At 40.2% G+C, this 22,832-nt stretch overlaps 1 protein-coding gene across 2 annotated transcripts in view; it reads left to right on the top strand.

The window, feature by feature from the left end:
* Positions 1 to 22,832, top strand: part of COL9A1 (collagen type IX alpha 1 chain) — a 109,458-nt gene that overhangs the window by 35,706 nt on the left and 50,920 nt on the right. For both annotated transcript variants that reach the window (XM_006127230.4, XM_075923706.1), the window contains 11 exons: positions 1,501 to 1,554; positions 2,474 to 2,509; positions 5,094 to 5,117; positions 6,259 to 6,312; positions 10,020 to 10,073; positions 12,372 to 12,404; positions 12,508 to 12,564; positions 13,460 to 13,513; positions 15,389 to 15,442; positions 17,763 to 17,816; positions 19,170 to 19,223. In XM_006127230.4, coding sequence (XP_006127292.1) covers positions 1,501 to 1,554; positions 2,474 to 2,509; positions 5,094 to 5,117; positions 6,259 to 6,312; positions 10,020 to 10,073; positions 12,372 to 12,404; positions 12,508 to 12,564; positions 13,460 to 13,513; positions 15,389 to 15,442; positions 17,763 to 17,816; positions 19,170 to 19,223 — 528 coding nt within the window. The remainder of the gene's footprint in view (positions 1 to 1,500; positions 1,555 to 2,473; positions 2,510 to 5,093; positions 5,118 to 6,258; positions 6,313 to 10,019; positions 10,074 to 12,371; positions 12,405 to 12,507; positions 12,565 to 13,459; positions 13,514 to 15,388; positions 15,443 to 17,762; positions 17,817 to 19,169; positions 19,224 to 22,832) is intronic.

The raw sequence follows: 22,832 nt of genomic DNA, 5'->3' as shown, positions 1-22,832 counted from the left end.
GATTTTCCAGTAAGTATAGATGCGGCCAGAGTGACAGTTTGACAGATTGGCCGTACACCGAGGAAGCCACCAACTAGCATTACCAGACAATCCCTATCCTGGAACCAATAGGGAAAAAAGGGGAAGAGGAAGGCCAAAGAATTGTTGGGGAAGAGTCCTGGATGTGAAAGTCAAGAAAATGGATAAAGCTGGAGGGAATAAGAAAAGGTGGCACAAGACAGAGAGGCTTGGAAAGAAATTGTTGATGGCCTATGCTCCCATAGCAGCTAAGGGCAAAGAAGAAGAGAGTGACAGTTAGGGATACTGAAGGGATCCGTGTGGCCTAGAGAATGGTATCATGACTGACATGGCCTCAGGGGAGCTGCTAGTCTGAGGGAAGGGAGGGCTAAAGAATTTCTGTCCTTTCTCATTGCAATCAGAAGTAGCAAGGGAAGACAATCTTCCTCAGAGTGCTATGGCCTTCCTCTCTATCCTTTCTCTCTAACCTTTCTCCCTCAATAATAACCTCTTCAACTTGTTTTGGGAGAGAAGATAAGGGTGAGAAGATTCATAGAGGGCTGCTGTGAGGAGTGATTTAGGAAAGTCATTTGCATCATGTTCCTTCTTGCACAGAGCAGATGTGGTTTCTTTTCCCCTTCCCCAACTCCCTAGGCCTAACTGTCTTCTGGACTGGTCAGCCCGGGGTGTAGTGCCATATGTAGTAATGTCCCTTATTACGCACATAGGGCTAACATTTGGTTCAAAATGATTGCATCTCCTAAGTTACTGTAAAAAATAGTCTATTCTGGATGCCTGTGAATAACGGTCATTGAAGTCATGTTTTAAAGTCAAAGTAAGGCCTTATACAGAGGTGGGCCCTAACCAGCCCATAGGCTGGAGGTGGTTGATCAGGTTTAGCTCTGGTATGTTGCTGGCTCTTAATTACCTGTTGCTCCGCAGGTTCAGCCGCTTGACGCTCCCTTTCATCACAGATTGCAATTCCTGGCCAATGGGAGCTGCTGCTTCCTGCAGCTCCCATTGGCTGGGAACAGTGATATGTGACCAATGGGAGCTTCAAGAAGCTGTACCTGAAGTGGCATATGTAAATAAAGAGCCTGCAGCCTTCCAGGGGCTATCCCTGAAGAGCTGCATCTGGCTTATTGTTCACCCCTGGCCTTATATGTATGGATAAAATGTACAAAATATGAACAGTATTGGTGTGGGCATAAATCAAATGTAATGTAGAGGTTTTTAGGGAAGGGACTGATTGATTATTAATTTCCATTTTCACATTAAGCTGAATATGGAGGAAAGGGTGGGGCTTTTCATTAGAGGTCACCAAAAGTTCATCTTTCTCGGCTGATTTCAAACATGAAAGTCAGCTCCATCTCTATATCTCTCTAAATTATTCTCATTGCAAGACAATTTCATAGTATTTTATACACTTTTCTAAATATAGACTATTCTTTTGTGATTAACAAAAATGTGAGTTAACTGATAAGTTGCACTTCATTTCAAAAGGGACTGACAGGCCCAGATGGATCGTCTGGCCCAGCTGGATCCCGAGGACAAAAGGTAAGAATAAATCTTGGATTCATTTTTCACAGGAACATAGATTTTTTTTTGAGGATAATAAAATAGTCATTTTTTCTAATTAGTATGGAATGCAACGCTGAACCAGTCGGAGCCTCCTTCTGAGACACTGAATGCTCTCAACTCCCACTGACTTCATTAGGAGTTGAAAGAGCGCAGCATGTCTCAGGGGATGTTCAGTCCTTTGCATTGGGCCTTATTATAGCAGTTATCATAGCCACCACTGTAGCTGCAAAACTTCAGTACCTCCACAATCCAAATGTAAAATCAACAAGGAGTCCTGTGGCACATTAAAGACTGATAATTGTATTTGGGCATACAATTTCATGGGTAAAAAACACTTCATCAGATGCAGGGACAAAACAAAACTCTAATATTGATAGGCTAATTCTTTGTCCTTTTCTCACTATGAATAGAAATTTCCTTTATATGCAGTTCCACTGAATTAAATTAGATTGTTTGAATAAGGTAGTCAAGGTAAGTAAGAGTTGAATAATCCTTTAGTTAGTAGTCTTCAGGAGACAAGAACTATATCTTCCTACATGTTGTGTACAACACCAAGGGTGCGTCTACACAGCACCCTAAACTCAAAATAAGACGCAAATTGCGTCTCTTATTTTGATTCTATTTCAAAATAGCTTATTTTGAAAAATGGTGCATCTACACAGCACCAAATTTCAAAATAACGTTCTATTTCGAGACATCCCTTAACCCAAGGGTTACAGGGATGCCAAAATAGCGCATCCATTATTTCAAAAGATATTTCAAAATAATGGACAGTTTGTTAAGACACGGGGTAGCTATTTTGGGATACTTCTGGTATGCTGAAATAGCTGCACAGTATAGACATACTCCAAGTGAGCTATTATAATTTGACAAATAATATTTGTATTATTTGCAGGGTGAACCTGGATTGCCTGGAGGCCGTGGACTTCCAGTAAGTAATATATTCATTATAATATAAACTAAGACTGGGCAAAATATGTCCCACGGGCTAGTTCCAAGCTGCCAAATCTGGCCCCTGGACACAGCAGGAAGCCTCAGGCAGGCTACCTGCCTGCCTCGTCCCCTCCTTCCCATTGCTTAGAAAAGCTTCTGCAGAGCTGCAGACCCCTGTTTGTCGTTGAATAGCTGGGAGCCAGGGGAGTGGGGAGAGGCTTAGCATGCTGCCCCCACTCCCAGCATAATTCCATTAGTCAGTTTCCGGCCAATGGGAACTGCCTGTTTGAAGAACAAGCAGAGTGCAAAAGCACTGCTCATCTTGTCCTCTCAGGCTCACAGCTATTCATAGACCCATATAGCCCCTGCAGCTGGGTTGGGGGGCAGGGAAGGCTGGGACCATGACTGAGAAACCTTCTAGGCTGCTGGCTGGGAGTCACCCAGACAAGCCTTCCAGCCAGAGCCTGCCTCTGGGATCCCAGACCTTCCCTTCCCCAACACTCTGCCTCCTACTCCTGTCGCCCTATCCCACAGAATCCAAACACTCTGCCATCCTCCTACATACATACCTCCCTCTCAGACCTGGCACCTCAACCTCCTGCCCTAGGTCACAGCCCAAAGCCCATATTCTGATTTGGAGGCTGAGAATAATTGTTAGGTTTAGGACCTTCCATAATTGGAGACCTGGATGATTCTAGATAAACAGAAACTGAAATTGTAAAGGAAATTCTTAAAAAGCTGAGTACTTGAAAAAACGGGGGCTATTGTGTCCTGCTGTATGTCTTCATGGGATTAAGAATTGATTCTTTCCTGAGACTCAGACTGTAATTAGGCTTGTTCTATTCCATCTTGATCCAGAACTCTGGAGCCCTGACTGTGTGTTTTCATTTTCAATTAATGTCTTACTATTATTTAGATATAGAATCACTTAAATATTTAGGCATACAAGAAAATATATTCCTTATCCTGAAGAAGAGCTTACATTTAGAAAAAGTTCATACTTAAGGTCCATCATTTCATGTGGATATATTCATTTATTTTCTCTTCCTTAGCAGAAAATCTGAAACCTAGGACAATTAAAGTACTAACTTGTGACAGCTAGTGGCAGTCTTTGGATCCATAATGTAACCAATCTCTAGTTACAGAAATAGTAAGACTGAGAGGGCTGATGAGTAGATTGAATGGACTGTTTTGGGAGAAGGAGAGGATTTGCCACTTATTCATCAAAGTTGAAGGTGAAATGGTTGCTTAGGAGAGTGGTTTAAATTAGCTGCACAATTAAAGACATAGCACGAAGGAAACCACTTTGGTTTTCCAGTTCTCTTACTCAGAGGATCAGAAAGAAATGTGTTTTCAATAGATTTTAACACTTGAGACTAAACATGCTGGGGAAAATTAAAAGGCATATTAATTGTCTTATTTCAGTTTGAAGTAAATGGCATGTAGTTGGGCTACATTCCTATAGAATATGTGAAACTTGGGAAATGCATCAAGTATTTTAATTTAATACAAAGGGAATCTGCAGAAAATGTTGGTTCCAGAACAGAATAATAGGTGAATCTGATGGAAAGGTGGATGTTAGAAACGTGTAAAAAGCATAGCTGTTCCTTTGTAAGTAGAGATGCTACTATGAAAAAACACCAAAGATACATCACACTAAAAGAAACCTCAGCTTCTTAACCCTCCAAGATTACTGCCCTTTTTATTAGGAGTGGAATTGATTTGGCCTATAAGAGCTCAAATGATCCTGGTAAAGTTTGTAGAGAACACAGGTTTTTCACATGCACACACATTATGGAAGAATGTCACCTGTGACAAGACAGTGATTTAGAAATCATATTTGGGGGCTAGAAAAGTCATAAATGGAGGATATCTGAGTATCATGGGACTACGGGCCATTGTTTTACAGATCAATGACCTTCATTTGACCTATGACTTTTAAGCTGCCTGTGATACACTCCAGTATGCCTTGGTAGCAATTGATTTTTTTTTTTTACTTCATTGCAAACTGTACTGCTGTATATGCCTAGTAGGATATGAACGGTAGTGTGATTGGTAAACAGGTATCACTAATTCTGAAATGTGTGGTAGCAGATGTTCTGTGAAAACTTGTGACCTAGAACAGAGATATTAATAATTCTCAGGTCAAAGAAAATGCCTCAGGCCAAGAAAGAGGGATGTACTCGACATACTTGCTGTTACTGTTGAAAAGTATCATTTCATTGTGCTTAGATAAGACAGGATATAGCACATTGCTTGTCCATTTAGTAATGTGACTCCTGAGCCCTACACTTGAGGAAAGGATACACTGTATGGAGGACTTCAGTGTTGATGATCTGGCACCATGGTTATTAACAGGAGAAAGTCAAATTCAGACAGAGTGTCACTCAGGATAAACCTCTCTGGGGAATTATGTTTACTCTTCAGACTGAGTAAATTGACTGAATGCTAGAGAGAATAGGTAAATTACTGAACTTCTTTCTATATTGCTAATATTAATGATCTTCACTTTAGTGAGATTAAATTGATTCCTATCCCTGCCTTCCCACCCTGGCCAATGACACACATTATTATTTTTTCAGGGTAAGGGGATTCTTGGACCACCAGTAAGTATCATTTTATACAATGTATAGATCATGATTGTATAACAAATCAAAGTAATAAAATGAAAGATAGATAATAATTTTGGGGGCACTGATTTATTCATAAATATCTATTCATAAGTATCATTTTTTACAACTAACATTTTCATAGAATCATAGAATCATAGAATACTAGGACTGGAAGGGACCTCGAGAGGTCATCGAGTCCAGTCCCCTGCCCCCAATGGCAGGACCAAATACTGTCTAAACCATCCCTGATAGACATTTATCTAACTTACTCTTAAATATCTCCAGAGATGGGGATTCCACAATCTCCCTGGGCAATTTATTCCAGTGTTTAACTACCCTGATAGTTAGGAACTTTTCCCTAATGTCTAACCTAAACCTCCTTTGCTGCAGTTTAAGCCCATTGCTTCTTATTCTATCCTCAGAGGCCAAGGTGAACAAGTTTTCTCCCTCCTCCTTATGATAACCTTTTAGATACCTGAAAACGGCTATCATGTCCCCCCTCAGTCTTCTCTTTTCTAAACTAAACAAACCCAATTCTTTCAGTCTTCCTTCATAGGTCATGTTCTCTAGATCTTTAATCATTCTTGTTGCTCTTCTCTGGACCTTCTCCAATTTCTCCACATCTTTCTTGAAATGTGGTGCCCAGAACTGGACACTATACTCCAACTGAAGCCTAACCAGCGCAAAGTAGAGCGGAAGAATGACTTCTTAAGTCTTGCTCACAACACACCTGTTAATGAATCCCAGAATCATGTTTGCTTTTTTTGCAACAGCATCACACTGCTGACTTATATTCAGCTTGTGGTCCACTATAACCCATAGATCCCTTTCTGCTGTACTCCTTCCTAGACAGTCGCTTCCCATTCTGTATGTGTGAAACTGATTGTTCCTTCCTAAGTGGAGCACTTTACATTTGTCTTTATTAATCTTCATCCTGTTTACCTAAGAGTATAAAATTTTATACCATTTTAGTTCTCCCAAAGAGAGAGCTTCTTTGGGAGTAGGTATGCGTTTCTGAGGGCATTATTTGTCTCTTTCTGCTTTGGGAAGATATTTGCCTAGGTACTTCCATTTTTATTATGAAGATGATGTAAACAATTTATAAATATTTCTTTCTTTTACTTGGTTATTGTAGGGTACCCCTGGTGTAGCAGGACTTCCTGGTGAAGTAGGCCGTGTTGGTCCAACTGTGAGTACTGCATTATGTTTGCCATAATTTGCATTTTCTTGCTGTCTGAAAGACACTGTGCAGCAGGAAACATAATTTTTATGCCATCCAAACATGCTTTAAGACATGAGAACACAAAAACATACATAAGTATTTTGTTTGTTTGTTTGTTTTCCTGTTGGGATTTTAGGCAGAGGAGCAGGTTGGAGGAAATCTCTCCAGAAATAAATAATTAATAGCACAAATAGATCATTTATAATAATGCAACAAAGTGTTTCATACAGTATTCCACACAAAAAATCTTGTTCGTTGTATGCAATAGCAGGCACTAAATAGTTAGGAAATGGCAAAGTTAAGGCTGGATATAGAATGTTAACTTTTGGCCCCTTTTGTGTATACATTATGTTAAATATTTTATTACATGATCACACACTGTTTTTCCCCAGGAGCCATCTCATATCAGTATAAAATGCAGTTATTCAATATTTCTTTTTACCCTCATCATTTAGTATGGCCCCATTTACTGCACACCAATCAATCCTGCCCTGATTAAGGATTTTTTCTCTTTTCTTGCTACCTCTTGTAGCACTTATCTTCAGACTAACTGAGCACCTGCAAACATAATTAATTAATTTTTCCCCTAGACACTTCTGTGAAGTCAGGAACTATTATCATCCTCCTTTTCAGAAGGAGAACTGACATAGAGAGAAATTAAGGGCTAGTCTGTACAAGTTAGGTACATCCCATCCATTCACAAAGCCATGAGGATGGAGTAGTCTCTGTAGTCTACTGAGCACTATATTTCACATCTTCAGAGCTCTGTAGAGACATTATGGGTTATACTCTTCCTTGAATCAGAGATGGTACATAATTCCACTACTTCATAAGTAAACTGAAAATAAACTGTAATTCAGTCATAATTACTTCCCTTGACCAGCAGTGGGAGTGGATAGTGGTGTAATTACAGTACTACTTTTTTTTAGAACAGCTTATTTGCCATTGTTTACATAGCTACTCTGAACAATGGTGTCCCTTGCCCCCTCTCTCCTAACCACTTTTTCACGGTGGTGGCTACTTTACAAATGTTAGTAAGGGCAGATTCAGCAAGTTGTCCTATTTTTGCATCATATTTTACCACTGAAATATGACAACACTATACTTTTGAATGTGAAAGAAAGTAAGAAATAGCATTTTACTTTTAAAATGAAGCATCCAAGCTATTTTCTCAGTTGATCATTTAACTCCAGTGTTAACATCTCAAAACACTTTATAGTCAGTCATAGCAAATAAGAAAATAGTTAAAAGCTAAGTTCAATCAATATGTAATAAGACTTGATTTAAAGGAAGACTGTAGTCAGAAAAATGATACAGAACTACCACAGTGATATTTTTATTGAATTATCCTTTCACTTATTTCCACGTCAAATTTTCTGTTTTATAAATAAAATTATATTAGAGACGCAAGGTTGGTGAGGTAACATAACTTGTTGGACCAACTTCTGTTGATGGCACAAGCTTTTGATCAAGAGTTTAATAAGAACAGAGCCCTTATTCAGGTTTGGGAAAGGAAGCAGCATGTCTGCTTCCTGAGATCTGAAGAAGAGTTCTGTGTAGCTTGGAAGCTTGTACCTTATATCAATAGAAGTTGGTCTAATAATGTGTATTGCCTCCTACCTTGTATCTCTCATATCCTGGGACCAACATGACTACAACATTGTAAATCAAAATATTCTAATTCTTAGCTTGGGCTTTAAAAATCGCGTTGTTCTCTTCTGACTTGTACATCATTTCCAGAGATGAAGGCTCTTTCTTTACAAGTTAGCTGACAATTTTTTGGAAGACACATGAGGCAGAATAGGATCTAGTTTACTTAAAATACTCTACTAGTTCTCCAATGACAACAGTAGTAAAATCTTAGCTTGGGGCCGCTCCTGCTCCCTGTAAAGACAATTGCAGAGTTCCCATTTAGTCCACGGTACAGGTTTATGTTTTGAAGACACACAGAGAGTAGATAAGGAAATGTCTGGTTTAACACAATCATTTTTCTGTCTTATCCCATGCGTGAGATTGAAAAATAGAAAATTCCAAAAGTAATGGGGCACAGTAAAATATTGCTTCCCAAACATCTTGCATACAACAGTGCTTGACAGCATCATTTCACTTGTTATTCTATAGAATTCCCTGGGAGATAGCAAACGAAATCCAAAGCTTTAGAGTTCAAAGGAAATTTCTGTTGTGGCCTGTCATGCTGGAAATGGCCATTTTATGGCAGATGTTATGTGATATCTTTTCACTCGCTATTAAATAAGAACCAGTGATACCTGCACTCAATATGAAGTGTGATGGGGTGCGGTGACAGAAGATCTGTGGGGATTGTTCTTCAGTGTGCTGATTATGCCACTGATACCTACCTTCTTTCTCTCTGGGGCTCCCCACCACCCTGTCATGCTTGGCCAAATTTTCTGGTCTCCCTCAGACAAAGCACAGAATTGGGATTAGCACTGCTGTGCAGAGCAATGCAGAGACTGACCCATTTCAGCTCTAGGAGGGTGCAGTTTTAGGGCACAGCACCTAGAAAACCAACCCTCAAAAGGAATTGAAACCCCAGATGAATCCATCTTTCACTGAGTAAAAATTTTACACACAGAGAGCTCATGAAGATGTTCATTCTCTTTATCAATGAAAGAAAGATATGCACACAGATTGTTTGTCTCCCCCCATAACAATTATTTACATTGGGCCTGATAGTAAATAAAAATGTTTTTATTAAGTATAAAGAGTAGGATTTAAGTGGTTGCAAGTGAAAATAGACAGATCAAAGTAAGTTACTAAAAAAGTGAAAAGAAAACACATAGCTTGTTCTAATTCACTAAAAAAAATTACTGCAAGAAGATGCTTACCCTAAAAAGCTGTTATTGTTCTAGGCATAATCTTCAGGTCAGAGATGATCTTTCATTATAACCTAGGCCCATAGCCCTTTTTTTTTGGCGAATGTCACAACAGCCGAAGACAAAGACCTGATAACTTTCCCTTGGTTAAATAGTCTTCTCCCCAGGGTGGGAATCTTTTGTTCTACAATCCCCTTTCCATGGAAAATTACCTGGATCAAAAATAGAATCCTAGTAGCAGATGGTATTGTCATATGTCTTACTAGTTCATTCACCTTTGGACTTACAGGACAAAAAAGGCTGTTTACAAATCATTAAGTTGATCATCCAGTTGTTAAGGCTTCGGAGCACCAGTAATGGCTCTCGTTAGCATATTTAAAACTATAAATAGTTATATACTACATATTTCCAACTTTACATACAAGAATGATACATGCACCAAAATAGGATATACAAAGCCAGCAGATTGGAACATTAAAATTGATAGGTTACATGGGGTATTTTGTTCAAAGCAGCTCCAAATTATGCTTGTTCATAATCATAAGCTAATTTTCATAAAACATGGGGGAAAACTGTCATATGAAGTAAATAGAGGACTGATGTTATTCAAAAAGGCTCTTACTGTACATGTGGTATGAGAATTACTCCACAGTCTTATGTCAATCATGGAATACAAACAAATACAATCTCACACCTGTCTCCTGTCTCCTCATTCTCTACAACCAGACTTGTATTCTTGAAATTTGAGTTTTCTTGTTCTGAGATTGGTTGTTCAGTCTTGTGTACTGCTGATGTGTATATCATTATGATGAATTAATTAAATGTGTTCTTCAATATTAGGGTGATGCAGGAAAGAGAGGCCCTCCAGGCCCACCAGGCCCTCCAGGCCCCAGAGTAAGTGATTATGTTTAATATATGCTAATATTTGGATAAGCGCTGTGTCCTGTATGACCTATCAGATACTGTATCTGATAACTGGAACATAGCTAATATGATACCAATTTTTAACAAAAACGTCAATCCCACTGATTACAGGTAGTAAGCCTGACTTCAGTTCCAGGAAAATTGGTAGAGACTATACTAAAGGACAGAAATATCAGACACCTAAACACAATTTGGTGGGAAAGAGTCAACACAGCTTTTGTAAAAGCAAGTCATGCCTCACTCAGCTACAGTAGAGTCCGGATTATCTGACGTTCGGTAATCTGACATTCCTCTTTATCCGACCCTGCAGCACCTAGGGACAAAGCAGCGCCGGCCGGAGTAGCATCAGTGGCTCCAGGAGAGCGACGGGGCAGCGTGTGGGGCCATTCTCCCGACCTGTGCCCGAGAGCTGCAGGGAGGGAAGGGGCCACGGTCAGGCAGGGATGGGGACCAAGCAGCACCGGCTACAGCAGAGTCCCTTTCATCCAACATTTTCAGTAATCCAACCACCTGTCGGTCCCGTTTAGGTCAGATAATCAGGACTCTACTGTATTAGAATTCTTTGAGGAGTCAGCAAATATGTGGAGTAGGGTGATTGTTAGACTTTCAGAAAGCTTTTGATAAGGTCCCTCAAAAAAGGCTCTTAGGTAAAAAAGCTATCATGGGATACAGGGAAAGTCCTTTTTTGGATCAGTAACTGCTTCAAAGACAGGAAATAAAGGGTAAGAATAAATGGTTAATTTTCAGAATGGCGAGAGATGAATAGTGTTGTCCCACAGCAGACCATACAGTGTCTGTGGTGTTCAACCTATTCATAAATGATCTATAAAATGGGGTACATAGTCAGATGGGAAGGTTTGCAGATGATACAAAACTACTCATGATAGTTAATTCCAAAGCATACTGCCCAGATTTACAAAGGGATTTCACATAACTGGATGAAGGGGAAACAAAATGGCAGATGAAATGTAATGTTTGGTAAATGCAAAGTAATGCACAGTGGAAAATATAATCCCAAATATACATATAAAGTGATCAGGTTTAAATTAGCTGTTACCACTCAAGAAAGAGATCTTGGAGTCACTGTGGATAATTCGCTGAAAACATCCACTGAATATACAGTAGCAGTCAAAAGAGCTAACAGAATGTAAGGAACTCTGAGGGGTGTGAACTATCCCTTACATCTCAGTGAAGGGCTAACTCTAAGGCCTACTGCTCTGGAGAGAAGTATTCAATGGGCCTAGCCCATTAGTGCAAGTAGGGACATCCTGCCTCCTGGGTTGAGTACTGGGGCTCCCTTGTTGTCACGCCTCCTGCCTGCATAAAAAAGGTGCCCCCTTCTGCCTCTCCATGAGGGCGGTTCACCTTCCACTAACTCTTTAAGTTAGGCCAAGGGATACAGGGTAGGCTTGTGGTTGGAGCTCTAAGGAAGGAGGGCATATCTCATTTTCCACAGAAGTTGCTACAAAATTTGATTTCGCCACTGTAGAAAATATGAATGGTTAAACTGCAAAAAATGCCCAAAAAGCAAATAGCCATGACGTAGATCAGGCTGTGCTGCTCCTTCTCTGTTTATCCTGGAGATTTCATCCCTCTCAGATTACTACAGTGCACTACCCACATTCCAATTAAGGTTACTATATTCTCCCAAAGTTTCCCAACCTTTCCCAAATACTTGTGTTTTCACTAAATTATATCAGTTCTCAAAGGGTGTGTCTAGACTACAGGGTTTTGTTGACAAAACTGGACTTTTGTCGACAAAACTATACTTGTGTCTACACTGCCGCTGAGTTCTGTCAACATAACGTCGACGGAACTCAGCAGTTTTGTTGATGGCAGTAAACCTCATTCTATGAGGAATAATGTCTTTTGTCGACAGAGTTCTGTCAACAGAAGGCATTATTGCATCTACACTGTCCTTTGCATCTGCACTGTCATGTCAACAAAGCAGCTTGCTTTGTCGACAGAACTGGATGTAGTCTAGACACTCTTTGTCGACAGAAGCTTCGTCAGCAGTATCTGTCAACAAAACTTCTGTCGACAAAAGCCTATAGTCTATACATACCCTAAGAGTCTCACTCAAACAGAAGACACACTTACTCAAACAGAAGACACACATTTTTCAGAATTTCAGCCCACTGATTATCTGAGAATTCGGTACCTTCTGATTCCTACACTGCAATGCTAGATGTAGTTTTTGTTGTAGGAGACAAGGTCATTTTTTTCTGTTGATCTCTTTCTAACTTTGAACCTTTTCATCAAATTTAGGGAACAATTGGGCTTCATGAAGGAGATCCACTGGTGAGACATTTGTTCATTGTTTTGAAAAATTCAATCTTAAACCACAATATACCTTTTTAACAATTCTTATCCATGTTAATTCAATGTGTGGGTACTTTTTCAGTGTCCCAATGCTTGTGCACCTGGCCGTCCAGGACATGCTGGCCTTATGGGAATGAAGGTAAGAGAATTGATGTACTTAAACTAGTTGTATTACCACTGTAGATATGTGTACTGTAATGCTGAATCACTGATGGGGTGGTCTTGCTCGCCTTGGAGTCTCCCATTGTATTGTTAAAAAAGCCTGGTGCCAAGATATGTCTCAGATCACTTTTCACAGTGGCTACGTCTAGATTGCATCCCTTTTTCGTAAAAGGGATGCAAATTAGACGTATCGCAATTGCTAATTAAATCTCCCCCACTTCATTAGCATAAAAATGGCTGCCGCTTTTTTTTGGCATGGAGTTTTGCCGGAAAAAAGTGCCAGTCTAGACGCGGATCTTTCAGAAAATAAAGCCTTTTCCAAAAGATCCCTTATCCCTCTTAAAATAGATCCGTGTCTAGACTGGCGCTTTTTTCCGGCAAAGCTCTGTGCCGAAAAAAAGCGGCAGCCATTTTTATGCTAATGAAATGGGGGAGATTTAAATCCCCGCTTCATTAGCAATTGCGATACATCTAATTTGCATCCCTTTTACAAAAAAGGGATGCAATCTAGATGTAGCCAGTGTGTATAGTCCCAGAGCTTCAGACATGCTAACTGTTAGATTTGATAGAAGTATATGTCAAATTGAAACAAGCACCTTCTTGACTCACACTTTAGCTTCTCTTATGTTGTTTTGTCTGATTTCTGGGGATACTAACCCTGTGAGGAGATAACTAGTACAGTGTTGGACACATTGATTTACTGGGGTTAGGTTTTTCTGAAGATGGCATCACAACCCATGTCCCAATGTGCCTAGATGTGCATGGAGTTGAGATGTTACAGAAGGTACAGCTGAAGAGCAGTAGGTAGGCTGTTTGGATATTTTAAATTCTAAATTAATTATCTACACTCTTTTTTTATTCCTTTACTTTAGGGTCACAAAGGAGTAAAAGGAGAGGCTGGTGAACCAGGAAAACAAGGTCATAAGGTAAGATAGACAAGTAGCATTTTAACGGAAGGTCAATGATTTGTAGCAAAATAACTGACAAGTTATCTGCCAGCTGCTTCAAAAAAAAAAAATCTTGTTAGAATCCATCAAAATTATTGATAGTCCTGCCATAAAGGACTGAGAGGCCACTTCCTGTATGGCATTTGGGTCTCTATCAGCATATTATATGCTAAGTCATCTCTCCATTCTGCATTCATTATCACTCAGAAATTGGCATTCCCACTTTTCATTTTGACAATAATTATTATTGAACTAGCTGAACAATAAAACCAGCATTCATTAGCATTAAAATGTTGGAAATTAAGCGCAGAGAGTTTGTAGGAGACTAAATGCTTAGGGTGGCACATCTGAACAGGGAGGCTGCGTCTAGACTGGCAAGTTTTTCTGCAAAAACTTGCCAGCTGTCTACACTGTCCGCTTGATTTTGCACAAAAGCACTGACGTTCTACTGTCCGAAATCAGTGCTTCTTGCGCAAATGCTTTGACATTCCCGTTCGGGCAAAAGCCCTTTTCTGGAAATGTTTTTGCGGAAGAGGGCCAGTGTACACAGCTAAAAATTTTTGCGCAAAAAAGCCCCGATGGCGAAAATGGCGATCGGGGCTTTCTTGCGCAAAACTGCGTCTAGATTGGCACGGACGCTTTTCCGCAAAAAGTGCTTTTGTGGAAAAGCGTCCGTGCCAATCTAGAAGCTCTTTTCTGCAAATGCTTTAACGGAAAAACTTTTCCGTTAAAAGCATTTGCGGAAAATTATGCCAGTCTAGACGTAGCCGGAGAGAACAAAAAGAGAATGAGATGGCATCCTGGGGGAAAAGAGAGAAGAGAGAATACTATATAGAGGTGTATGGTGAAGAGAGGAAAAGAAAGAGAAACCACAGTAGAGATAAAGGAAAGGGCCAAGAACTGAATCTGCTTGAAGACTGAACTACATTCTCACCTAAAAACATAATTAATTTGGAATGGGCTTGTTGGATAGTTTGTGAAGAAATCTGGGGCACCTTCGGCCATAACACAGCTTTTTATTCCATAGAGGACTTCTCTTTCCATGGTAGGCAATCTAGCACTTTAAAAGACCTTAAAAATAAGGAAAAAAGTTTGTGCCATAAACTCAGGCTCCTTATCCACATGTACAGTTAAAACAATATTAACTTCTCAGAAGTAGTCCCCCACCTTTTCATTATTCTTGAGCTTTAAGAGTTGACAAATCTTTGTTGTGTCCCAGAACGACCTCTTGTAAGTCATCCTAGCTTGAATTGTAGCTCTGGTCTCTAACAGCATAAGGCACGGTGCCAGCTGGTTACTAGGAAGGTTTCCAGATTAATTAGACACAGTATTTGGTTTAATAAAAATAACACCGAAGGATAATACTACATTGCATGTAAGGCTACCAGTACACACATCCAGTTTTCAGACTCCGGACTAAACCTCATTACTGTTTTTAAAATATGAATTAACAAACCTTGGATTAGTAACTGTGAGAAAAATGTAAATAATTTAGCCTAAATTTAAAATATCCTTGCTTTTTTTTGCATGAAATGACCCCCTTATCTTAATTCATAGTCCTTTTAAAAACACATTTCTTCCATGAAGCCTATAAAAATTGATTTGGCAAAGAAAGAATTTTTTAATACAGAAATGGTTGAATTGTGTTGTGATTTAATGAGCCAATATATTATGTATCTTAATTTACTAATGTTAAGTGTTGTGGGGCAGAAAATGTGTCTTATTCTGTGTTTTCTTCAATGTAGAGCATGTTGACAAGAATCTTTAAGTAAGAAGTGGTAACTCTTATATTGATAGTGTTTTACCATTCCTGGTATGTATTTGCTTCAGTTTTCTTTTTCTTTTTTTTTCCAGGGTGAGGAAGGTGCCCAGGGAGTCATAGGTGATGTTGGAGCTCAAGGCCCTCCAGTAAAGTATTTCCTTTTGAACAGCACTATCAATTTGTCTGATGTGACCATATCTTTTATTATAAGCATTAGAAATTAAAAAATATTACAGATCCATCTTTTAATAATATGACACTGATCATGAATAAAGCTAAAATATTTAAAACTGCATAGTAAAATCTCACAACATGCCCTTTTCTGCAGTCATGGCCTGGTTCTTATAATGCTTTTACATTGTGCACAATTAGTATGGTGTTTCTTATATTATTTTTTTTAAACCATGGGGGCTACTAGATGACTGAATTGGACTTTAATGGCCTTACAGTGCATGAGTTTGGTGACATAGATGTGCTCAACTTTAAGAATTATGGCACATCTATATTGACAAAAATAAAACAAAAAAACACCACAACCCTGCAGCAGAGAATCTCAGAACCCACTTCCACAGATTTGGGCTTGCGCAATGGCACTAAAAATTAACTTCCCAGATGTTCTCACTTGTGTTGGAGCTCAAGCTTTGAGACCATGCTCCTCATCTGAGTGGGAACATCTAACAAGTCTATTTTTAGCATGGCAATATGAGCCCATGTCTCTAGAACTTGGCTCTGAGACTTGCTGCCACAAGGTTTTTTTTTTTTTTTTTTTTTTTTTTGCAGAGTAGATATATCCTTTACAGAACTGGGCATTTATGCTATGTCTACACTATGACTTTTGTTGCAAGAGGCAATGTAAATGAAGCACGGATTAGCATTTTCTTGTGCTTAATTTTCATATTCTTTTTCTTTCCGTTTTTGTGCTAAGGGTTTTTACACAAAAACAGGCAGTGTGGCCATGACCGTTTTGCACAAAACCCCCTTTTCCCTCAAGATCCTTATGCCTGTCCCGGAGACACATAAGGATCTTGCGGAAAAAGGGGGTTTTGCACAAAAAGGCCACAGCCACACTGCCTGTTTTTTCACAAAACCCCCTATAGCAAAAACGGAACGAAAGAGAGTATACAAATGAAGCACAAGAAAATGCTAATCCGCTCTTCATTTACTTTGCTTCTTCCAGCAAAAGTGATAGTGTAGACATAGCCTTAGTGACCACCAGTATAGGGCAGATTGTGGCATACTCTTTCTATAGTTTCATTGTGCCTTCCCCAAGAATCCTAAGTTCCCTGTTCCTGTTTTTTCTTCATTAGTAGGTTCCTCTGTGATCAGACCTCCTTCCAGTTCCCATAGCTAGGACAGGCAGTAGGGAATGGGAAAGAGCAAAGGGGGTCATTCCCAACAACAACATCCCAAACAATCAGGCCATGCTTACTTCCTTTGTCATAGTCTGTTGTTTCCTGGTAGGAGTCAGGAGAAAGAAGTGTGGATGGTGAAGACTTCTATTTTTCTGGGGCTGAAAAAAATTCTGTAATGCTTACTGTACTCAAGTTTGACTGGAGAGTCGACTAGTACAATTTTGGGGGAAATAAAATCACTCAGTAAGCCTGAATAATCCTTCATGCTTATAACTTACAAGTTATAAATCCTGGAGGTCTAGATAAACACGGAAGTCTGATTAGAGCTTAACAAATTACAAGAGATTGCACAGAATAAAGAATACAGTTTTTTCTTGTACTTCAGACTGATACAATTTCCCTGATAAAGTAGTTGCCTGAGCTCACTATACTAAAATATCCATTTTCTGTTCCTGAAGGGGATCTGTAGTGATTGTCTTCAGACAGGCCTAGTCATTTAACACACTTGTAGTTAGTGGCCTATGCCCAGACAAGTTCTCATGTGGTGAATTCATCAGGAAATAACACAATGCTCTTTCAACTCCACTGCATCATCACTAGGTGGGTTTATTAACAGATCTTCAAAATCACAATATTTTTTAAGTGATGACCACTACAATCCAGGATTCAGAAGGCAGAGAAAGAGATGTCTGCCTAAAAAAGGTTTTGCTAGGCTGGAGGGGTAGCTTTATAAGGATTGAAATAGTCTGTAAAATGTTTCTTTTAAATACAAAACCCTAGACCCAGTTCCTCACAGATTTTTTTAAGAGATTCTCTTCAACTTTATGAACAATGAGTGTTTTTCTTGGCCCTAAACTATAGTTGTGTTTGAAGTTTTGGTGCAGTTTTGGTGTATCTGACAATTTCTCTAAACTGAACTACCTATGTTCTGATGTGATATTTTATTAATGGTGCAGTTTTCAAATTACCATATGAATTAAACATTTTAATGCAGAAGACAAAGAGAATATATAGTATCTTAAGAAGACTACTATCTGAAAACTACTGTATTTCTACAATGAAAGAGTAGTATGATCTAAATTGTCACAATACTCTTCTTACTTTTCATTTCCAGGGGATTCAAGGTTTGAGAGGCATAACTGGAATAATGGGAGCCAAAGGGAACAAAGTAAGTGCAGTACTAGTAGTTATTGCTATCAGTCATGCAGCTGGTAGCTGGAGTGGGCCACTACACATCACTTTTTAAACCCCGGGTCACTATGCAATGGGAACTTAATTTACACTGGGCATAAACTTCTGAAATAAAACCAAAGTGTATTGACTATTCCTTTCCCTGATTGTGACCTCTTCAACCTGTCTAGTTTTTCTTCTCCTGTTTTTACTTGCTTGCTTTGGTTCATGGATCACTTTCACTAATTCAGTTTTGATAGCCAGTCACTGAACAGAATGGCACAAATCCAGTCTGAGTATCCAACTCGCGATATGGAAAGCAAAACTCACTGTTTATTGAAATTTATTTCCCTGGTGCAAAAGGCCAGTTCTCAATGTTGACAACATACAATACCTATTCAGATCTATTGATATCCATTCTCCACCCAGATTTTTGCATTTCCTCCATCTTCTCATTCACTTATTACCATGACCAGAATATTTTGGGAATTCATTCTGCTCTTCCTGAATCATTATCCATTCATTAATAACATCTCACTGTTCCTGATTTTTACATGCACTTTGTGGGGGGCAGAATGCAGTGACCAGAATAATCTCTCAACCCATGAAGTGGAACCATTCCATTTTATTTTCTTATTAATCTTCACTGATTTCCTATTAGTCTTTGGAACCCAATCAAACTGCTTCTCTGATTTTTAAATTCTCCATGACTAGCCTTTTCAACTTTTCTGAAATTTTTACTGACTGACTTCTCCCTCTTTCTCTTTCTGCTACTCCAACCATATGTTCCTGCTATGTCCCTTCATGCTCCACTGTTATTTGGCCACTTATATTTCTGCCCCAGCAATACGAAAAACTTAATGGCTCTCTTTGAGACACACGTTCCTTATCCTTTCTAAATCTTTCCTGAATACATTTCTTTTCACATTGACTTATAAGTGATTCTCTCTATAAAGCATTTTTGAAGATAGTTGTATAATACGCTATATAAAAATCAACTGTTTTGAATTATTCAAATGCAGTTCACATGCTGGTGTCAGTCCATAATGCTATATATGTGCAATTTGTTTTGGTGTAATACAGGGAATTAGTTACGGATAACAATGAATTGTTCTAAAATAGTTTTAAGTGGCTTAATTCATCATTGACCAGTACATATTAATAGAGGAATGATGTAATTCCATATATAATATATGCTGGCATTTAACTAGAGTTTAAAGAAAATTAAAAAGCACTTTGTAAAACTATTTGTATTACAAATTCAGAGAGGTGCAGTAAGTGGGATATGTAGATACTCAGTAGGTCTCAGAGTGTCAGCTCTGCTATCTTGTATTATCTCTTTATTTTGTAGGGTGCCCGTGGCCTGGATGGTGACGCTGGTCCTCGAGGGCTCCCTGGTGGATCTGTAAGTAGAGCTTTGTATTAGCAAGATCCTTCAAAGTTAAGTAAGTTTATAGACATATAACAGGCGGATGTCTGCTTTGGCAACGGGTTTCCCTCGGTATGTGGAATTGAAGGTTTTCCTAAACAGAGAGGAGGTAATAAGTGATTTAAGATGTCTTTTCCTTACAAGTATGAAGGTGAGAGTTTACCCTGACATCTCTGATACAAGAGTGCAATTGATCTGTGGATAAATTAAGACCAAAGGACAAAATTCTAGTCTCATTTGATCATTGTAAATTCAGTGTGATTCCACTGATATCAGTACAAATGAGAGAAGAATTTGGGCCACTGAGATTAGTTATGATTTCAAAAGATTACATATTTTCATACCAAGTATTAAATAGTCACTTACCTTAACTAGAATTCAGGGGCAGCTGGTCTTTAAGGGCTCCTGGAACTAGCCCCTAGCTAATTCCACAACAGCCACAATAGACATTGTTCTATCTGTAGTGTGGCTCATGTATTACCACATTGAGAAAGCTGAAATCTTTCCAGCACCTACATTCTCAGCAGCAGTGCTGCTTAATATGTTCATCTCCAGGGCTGAACACATTATTTCACCAAGGTCAAAGGGTTACAGACAATACTTTAGAGCAGGCCACCTGCCCCAGTGCATGTACTTTGCACTGTTTGGCTCCGGGGGTTGGAAGGAGGAATAGATGAAGCACACTGATCTGGCTAGCCCCAGCTGGTTTATAGCTTTTGGGGGACATCTCTAGCTGGCATAAGTCAGAGCAGTTTGAGGGGAGACTTCTCTAGGATAAGTGAGCTATTATTAGTGTTGTTTGTCAGCTTCTCTCTCATTTCCCCTCGGGGTAGGTTTGGTAGGAGGGGAATCATTCTTTGGTAGGCACAACAACAGGTGCAGACAGAACCAATCGAGTTTCCTGCATTCGGACAGGAAAGCAGGAAATGAAACAATCCATGCTGCTTTGTCCAGCCACTTGTGCAGCCTCTTGAGCAGTTGCCTAGCAGGTGAGCTGCATGGCAATTACAGCAATGATGGGAGAGCAGTTGCTCAGTATGCTTCCTACTCACTTCAGAGCTGCTCCTGAGGCAATGGAGAAAGAGGTGACCCCCATCTGCATCCCTGTAGTAAAAGAGTTAATTCAAACACTTTGGTTTAAACATTTCAGGGCATTTTTTTCTTGACATAGTTCATAGAATCATAGAATACTAGGACTGGAAGGGACCTCGAGAGGTCATCGAGTCCAGTCCCTGGCCCTCATGGCAGGACCAAGTACTGTCTAGACCATCCCTGATAGACATTTATCTAACCTACTCTTAAATATCCCTAGAGATGGAGATTTCACAACCTTCCTAGGTAATTTATTCCAGTGTTTAACCATCCTGACAGTTAAGAACTTTTTCCTAATTTCCAACCTAAACCTCCCTTGCTGCAGTTTAAGCCCATTGCTTCTTGTCCTAACCTCACAGCCCAGGAAGAACAAGTTTTCTCCCTCCTCCTTTTGACACCCTTTTAAATACCTAAAAATCACTTTCATGTCCCCTTTTAATCTTCTCTTTTCTAAACTAAACAAGGCCAATTCTTTCAGTCTTCCCTCATAGCTCATTTTCTCTAGACCTTTAATCATTCTTGTCGCTCTTCTCTGTACCCTTTCCAATTTCTCCACATCTTTCTTGAAATGTGGTGCCCAGAACTGGATACAGTACTCCAACTGAGGCCTAATTAGTGCAGAGTAGAGCGGAAGAATGACTTCTCATGTCTTGCTCACAACACACCTGCTAATGCATCCTAGAATCATGTTTGCTTTTTTTGCAACAGCATCATACTGTTGATTCATATTTAGCTTGTGGTCCACTATAACCCATAGATCCCTTTCTGCCATACTCCTTCCTAGACCGTCGCTTTCCATTCTGTATGTGTGAAACTGATTGTTCCTTCCTAAGTGGAGCACTTTGCATTTGTCCTTATTAAACTTCATCCTGTTTACCTTCGACCATTTCTCCAATAGTCCAGATCATTTTGAATTATGACCCTATCCTCCAAAGCAGTTGCAACCCTCTGCAAACTTAATAAGCGTACTTTCTATGCCGATATCTAAATCGTTGCACTGAAAGGGAACAATTCTGTGTCCTGGGGGCCACAAACATTCCCACTCCAGTCTTCAGGTTGGATACCATTGCTTTACATGCTGCTATATACTTCACAGCTGGTTGCAACTGTGAGACTCCTGGTTATGTTGGAACTGCTCTAGTTCCACCTCTGTTTACTGCAGCATGATGTTCTTGTTGGGTAATTTTCACCAGTCCCAGCTGCCATGTTAATGTTCCAAAGTTAGCATTCACTCTTATTTTCCTGTCCAAAACTCTTCAGGTTCTTGTAAAGGCTTCCAAACTTTCTCCAGGCCTCTGGCCCTTTTAGTGAAAGCATGCCCATGGTTGTGTTACATTCAGTATTGAAATACAAACTTTTAAAGAATGATCAGTACAGGTATCCTCAGAGAAAATTAAGAGAGAGGGCACAATAGGCCTCTTTTTCCTTGTACTTCCCTGTCAACCTACCACATCCCCCTAGTTTCCCAGGTTTTCAATTCTCAGATCTAGCTAAACTAATGGGAGAAGGTGGGGTGGAAATGAAGGGAAGGAGAAAGAGATCAAATGATACCATTTAGGGTATGTCTAGACTACATACCTCTGCTGACGGAGACACATAAAATAGGATACCCGACATAGTCAATGAAGCAGGGATTTAAATATTCCCGGCTTCATTAAAATAAAAACGGCCGCCACGCTGTGCCGGTTCAGCTGATCATTGGCACAGCGCACAAGTCAAGACATGGATTGGTCGACAGGGGAAGCCTTTGTCAACTGCTCCTGTAAACCTCATTTCCCTGTCAGCAGAGGCATGTTATCTAGACATACCCTTACTGAGGATTACAGTTGCCACTCTTTGGCATCAGTGTCCCAGTTATAAAGGTTTTCAACATGTTTCATGGGTAAGCAGATTCTGAGGGAATCTGGAAGTAATTGCCCCATATTACCTAAGATCATTCTATTTCTCTAAGGCAGTGGTCCCCAATGCAGTGCCCGCGGGCGCCATGGCGCCCGCTGGGGCATTCGTGTGTGCCCGCTGACAACCTGGACCGGCCCCGCCCCCGGTGCACGGGAGGCGCTGGCCCCAGGCACGTGACACGCACTGGCACTGGGTGCGCAGCGCTTGGGCGGCCCCTGCCCCGGGGCACATGCGGGCGCTCGGGCGCATGGTGCTCGAGCGGCGCCGGTGCTGGCCCCAGGTGCGTGGGTCAGGCGGCAGCGCCGGCCCCGGGCCCACAGCACAAGGCGCTCGGGCGGCCCCAGCCCCGGCCCTAGGGCACACGTCTGCGCCAGGTGCAAGGGCATCCCAGTCCTCTGGTGTGCCCCCGGACGCACGGCCCCGCCCCCAGGCGCCCGGCACGTGAGTGGCCCCACCTCCCAGGCACCCGGGAACCTCTAAAGGTTGGGGACCACTGCTCTAAGGGTATGTTTACACTATAGCGTTATTTTGAAATATCTTATATATAAATCTATATAAATAGTTAATTCAAAATAAGTCTACACAGAAAATGCA

Source organism: Pelodiscus sinensis, chromosome 3, assembly GCF_049634645.1.
Source record: "Pelodiscus sinensis isolate JC-2024 chromosome 3, ASM4963464v1, whole genome shotgun sequence".
Taxonomy (NCBI): Eukaryota; Metazoa; Chordata; order Testudines; family Trionychidae; genus Pelodiscus; species Pelodiscus sinensis.
Note: the sequence above shows the minus strand (reverse complement) of the source record. Positions and strands in the feature narration are given on the sequence as shown.